Source organism: Lolium perenne, chromosome 5 (genome assembly GCF_019359855.2).
Source record: "Lolium perenne isolate Kyuss_39 chromosome 5, Kyuss_2.0, whole genome shotgun sequence".
NCBI classification, from domain to species: Eukaryota; Viridiplantae; Streptophyta; class Magnoliopsida; order Poales; family Poaceae; genus Lolium; species Lolium perenne.
Window position 1 is genome coordinate 243,604,633 of NC_067248.2, and position 5,276 is coordinate 243,609,908.

Consider the following 5,276-nt stretch of genomic DNA (forward strand, 5'->3'; position numbering starts at 1 on the left):
CAACCGCTGAAACTTAATCTTCTTTTGTGTTGCTTCAATGCTTTTACTATGAATTATTGCTTTATGAGTTAACTTTTATGCAAGACTTATTGATGCTTGTCTTGAAGTGCTATTCATGAAAAGTCTTTGCTATATGATTCACTTGTTTACCCATGTCATATACATTGTTTTGATCACTGCATTCACTACATATGCTTTACAAATAGTATGATCAAGATTATGATGGCATGTCACTCCAGAAATTATCTGTGTTATCGTTTTACCTGCTCGGGACGAGTAGAACTAAGCTTGGGGATGCTGATACGTCTCCGACGTATCGATAATTTCTTATGTTCCATGCCACATTATTGATGATTTCTACATGTTATATGCACACTTTATGTCATATTCGTGCATTTTCTGGAACTAACCTATTAACAAGATGCCGAAGTGCGGTTCTGTTTCTGCTTGTTTTTGGTTTCAGAAATCCTAGTAACGAAATATTCTCAGAATCGGACGAAATCAACGCCCAAGTTCCTATTTTCACCGGAAGCATCCAGAACACCGGGAAGGACCGGAGGGGGCACCGGGCCCCCCGGACCATAGGCCGGCGTGGCCCAGGCCCTGGCCGCGCCGCCCTATGGTGTCGTCGCCCCTTCGACCCTCCTGCGCTGCCTCTTCGCCTATTTAAAGCCCCTGGATCGAAAACCCTGGGGCGTTCGACGAAACTCCAGAAAGACTCCAGGGGCGCCGCCACCGTCGCGAAACTCCAATTCGGGGGACAGAACTCTGTTTCGGCACCCTGCCGGGACGGGGAATTGCCCCCGGAGCCATCTCCACCGCCATCTTCACCGCCATCTTCACCGCCATCGCTGCCTCCATGATGAGGAGGGAGTAATCCACCCCCGAGGCTGAGGGCTCCGCTGTAGCTATGTGGTTCATCTCTCTTCCATGTACCTCAATACAATAATCTCATGAGCTGCTTTACATGATTGAGATTCATATGAGTTTGTATCACAATTTATCTATGTGCTACTCTAGCAAAGTTATTAAAGTAGTTCTATTCCTCCTGCACGTGTGTAAAGGTGACAGTGTGTGCACCGTGTTAGTACTTGGTTTATGCTATGATCATGATCTCTTGTAGATTGCGAAGTTAACTATTGCTATGATATATTGATGTGATCTATTCCTCCTACATATGCATGAAGGTGACAGTGTGCATGCTATGTTAGTACTTGGTTTAGTCTTTTGATCTATCTTACACTATAAGGTTACTTAAATATGAACAAATTGTGGAGCTTGTTAACTCCGGCATTGAGGGTTCGTGTAATCCTACGCAATGTGTTCATCATCCAACAAAAGTGTAGAGTATGCATTTATCTATTCTGTTATGTGATCAATGTTGAGAGTGTCCACTAGTGAAAGTGTAATCCCTAGGCCTTGTTCCTAAATACTGCTGCGTTACTATCGCTTGTTTCTTGTTTCTTTGTGTTACTATCACGTAATACTACCACCATCAACTACACGCCAGCAAGCTATTTTCTGGCACCGTTGCTACTGCTCATATATATTCATACCACCTATATTTCACTATCTCTTCGCCGAACTAGTGCACCTATTAGGTGTGTTGGGGACACAAGAGACTTCTTGCTTTGTGGTTGCAGGGTTGCATGAGAGGGATATCTTTGACCTCTTCCTCCCTGAGTTCGATAAACCTTGGGTGATCCACTTAAGGGAAAACTTGCTGCTGTTCTACAAACCTCTGCTCTTGGAGGCCCAACACTGTCTACAGGAAAGGAGGGGGAACGTAGACATCATAGGGGAACTCCGTTTTATGGCCAAATGCATGCCTACCATTGGTGACTACTTCTCTTTTCAGTCTGTTACGCTTCAAGTAGAAGCGTTTGAGAGCATCATCCAAAACGTTCTTGATGTCGGTGTAGTTTTTCAGTTTTGCATTCCCCGAGTCAAAATAGACGGTGTGCGAGTGTTAAAGGTGCAAAACAATGAGGGTGCAATATTGTTCTCTGTGCAACACAATTCTAATAGACCATTATATCCTCAACTCAAACAGAATGAAAGAAATATATATATGAAAGCAACTTGTGGCGCTAGCAAGTTACTTGCTCGGGAAAATAAGGAAAATAAGGAAGAACAAACATTTGTTTGTCTTTATTCACCAAGAAAAGACTTTCGATGTAATACATCACGTTGAGTCTATTCTCATAGGTGACCAAGTAGCTCTCATACAGATAGTATGGGTCCGCTATGGCCAAGGCCGGAGATAACTCTTATTCTTTTCTGACCTGGTAGGCCTCAGCAAGCGTAAATAGGTGTACAAAGTTTAGGTGGAGCCTAGGGCACGCGACCGATAGGAGCGTACTAGCCGTGTGCGGACAAAAGGGCACAATGCGGCGGTCCACATAGTAATCGCGTGCCGTAGTGGGCAGTGCGCTTCTTGTAAGCGCATACTAGTCATGTGACATTGCGTCGTCCTCTACTAAAAATAGTAGTCGCGTGCACCAGCTGGTGTCCGCTTTCATTAATCGTGCTCCTATAGCATTTTCCCTACAGTGCATGTCGATATGTTCTTGTGCTATCATGTAGCCTTTGTAGATGTGATTTTGGCCTAGTTCATCTATTTGATTTTATCCTAGTTCATCCATTTGATCGTGTCCTAGTTCATCCACCTCGTCGCCCAGCTAGGGGTCGCCGTCTACCGCGAGGAGTGGAAATTGGAGATTTCAGGTATGTTTGGTTTCTGCCCCAAGTTGCCCCACCAAAATATTGGCGTGACCAACTCAAAGGCATGACCAAAATTTTGGTACCTCATTGTTGTTTGGATAATAGCCAACGCACTCTACCAAATAAGGGATGTAGCCTGCATGCATTCACTAATCGCAAGAAGCCAAGTCCCCAATGCTTAATTACAAGACAGCTCCATGCACTATACGACAGATATAATGTATAGAAAATTACATGGGACCACATGAAAGAGATGGCTAGCAACCACGCCAATTTTTTGGCGCACCATTTCTGCGCCCTCAACCCGCCCGCGTGCTGGCCAAAATTACACAGGCGCGCGGCGGGCGTCGTTGGCGAGCCAATATTTTGGTCCCAATCCAAACGGCGACCAAATTTCGCTGGCGGGCCTATTTTTTGGTGTGGTTGCTATTGGATGCAATCCAAACGCACCCTTCATTCGTACGACGTTGTGAATTGAGTCAAAGCTAGGTGTTTTTGGCTAAGGTTTTGAGATGGCCCAGGACCAGCGTTGCATACAAATGTCAGGTTCGGATTGATGTTGTATGTTTTTGCACCCAAATGATAACTATTTGTACCGTTGCATCATAAGTTGCAAGAACTAATATGAATCTGAATCCGAATGATAACTTTTTGTACAGTATATCTAGTGCAATTACCTCGTGAAAAAATAGCCAAGATGCCTGCCCCGTTTCGTCCCATATTTGCTAGAACGGAACTAACCAAAAACAACAGAAAATTTACACTGCTTATTAATTATTCGAACAAGTGGCTCCAGAGCGGCGTCTGGAGGCCGTCCTCCTGCGACGTCCTGGAGGTCGGCGGCTCCACGAGCATGCCCTGCGTCAAGTGATCGTAGCACGACCCGCCGGCGTCGGTGCCACCAAACCAGTGCTCGTCCAGCAGGTCGCTTGACGACATGGACAGCGTGCTCGGAGCCGGCGAGCCATGAAAGTCCTTCTCGTCGTCGGCCGCCTGCACCGGCAAAGAAGACGGCACGAGGGACGCGGCCGGCTGCTGCTGCCTCCGCTGGAAAGCCAAGACGGCGAGAGCGACGGCGTCCTTGATCTCCCGCGCGCTGCCGAAGCCGAACGAGCCGGCCGCGAGGACGGGGAGCATGCGCCAGGATGAGTCGGCGAAGTTGAGGCAGGCGTCATGGCCGGAGAGCGCGAGCGCGGCTGCGTCGTGGGCGCGCGCGGCCATCTCGGCGGTGGTGAAGGTGCCGAGCCAGAGCCTGGAGCTCCTCGTCCCTAGCACGCGCACCTCGCACACCCAACGGCCCGCCCGGCCGCGGCGCCGCACGCCGCGGTACACCGGGTGGCGCGTTTCCTTGAACTTTGTCCGCCCCGCGGGGCGCTTCGGCGGCTCCGACCACACCGTCCTGTGCGTCTGCGGCCCCTGCTCTTGGTCCGACGAGGAGGCGGCGTCCATCGGCCGATAGCTAGTGGAGATGCCCGGTGAACCGTGAGTAAGTGGCGCGTAGGTAGGTTGCTACCTTGAGAGAGAGCTGTGGAGTATGCCTGATGACTGGTGAGAAGGGGATAAATGGCGGCATGGGGCGGGAGTGTATATATAGGTAAGCGGTGGGTGTTTGCTCGCGGCGGCGCTCGGGTGGAGAGTGCCGCAGGAGGGGGGTGGTATAGCGCGGAAGGAGATAAGCGCGGCGGTGGTGGGGTCACGCGCTCAGTGGCTGGCAGACAAGCCAGGTTCAGAGCGCGGGTGTTGTGGCTGGTGAGCAGATATCAATATTCGCGCGAGAGTGATCGTTCTGATTTGAGAAGCTCTTTCTTTTTCTCTCGGACAATTTGTCATTCTTATCTCTCGCACGCTATAGTAGGGGTGTAATCTTTAGATGAGGCTTGTTTCAGGAGTGATGTTTTGGAACATAGGAGCATATGCTTCCTATATTTTAAAATGCATCTTACACATATTTTAAATTTTAAAAAAAATAAAAAAAAATTCGCACGTACATCTTCACGTGCTAAGCGCTCACAAAGTCGTTTCATAAAAAATAAACTTATCATGTGACGTGTGTAAAAAAGACAAAATTCAGTGCTAAAAACAATGCTTTTCACAGGATAAGTTTTCCCTTTTTTACATAGGCCACAAAAAATATTATTTTTTCGTGAAACTTGACGCACACACATATATTATGGAGATGTACATGTAGAATTTTTTGTCAAAATTTTTCCACACTTCAAAATATATTTTCTTGGTAGAGGGAGCATACACACCCGGGAACCGAATTGAATTTCCGCTTGTTTCAGTACAAAGCTCCTGCTCCTAAACTCAACTAAGTCCATGTTCAAACTCATATCTAAACTCTGGTTTATACACTCCCGCCCCATGTCTCCATGTATCCCCTTCTCAGTTCTCACCAGTCACTCCTCCTCCTGCCCTCTGGCCATCTTAACGAATGCCGCCGCATTGGCTTCTTGGCGGCCGCACGCGCTGCCGCCTCGAGAGCAGAGACACGGAGCGCCTTAACGAGGTAGGGCCATACCGCGAGCTCCTCGAGGTCAGATGCCTCGATG

At 48.2% G+C, this 5,276-nt stretch overlaps 1 protein-coding gene across 1 annotated transcript; it reads right to left on the bottom strand.

Annotated features, from left to right (window-relative positions):
• Positions 1–3,307: 3,307 nt before the first annotated feature.
• LOC127302495 (dehydration-responsive element-binding protein 1B) lies at positions 3,308–4,366 on the bottom strand. Its single transcript, XM_051332959.2, has one exon. The coding sequence runs from the start codon at positions 4,171–4,173 to the stop codon at positions 3,499–3,501; it is 675 nt and encodes a 224-aa protein (XP_051188919.1). The 5' UTR covers positions 4,174–4,366; the 3' UTR covers positions 3,308–3,498.
• Between the last annotated feature and the right edge of the window lie 910 nt (positions 4,367–5,276).

Coding starts and splice junctions, on each gene's coding strand:
- LOC127302495 (XM_051332959.2), bottom strand. CDS start 4,173: ATGGACGCCGCCTCCTCGTCGGACCAAGAGCAGGGGCCGCAGACGCAC.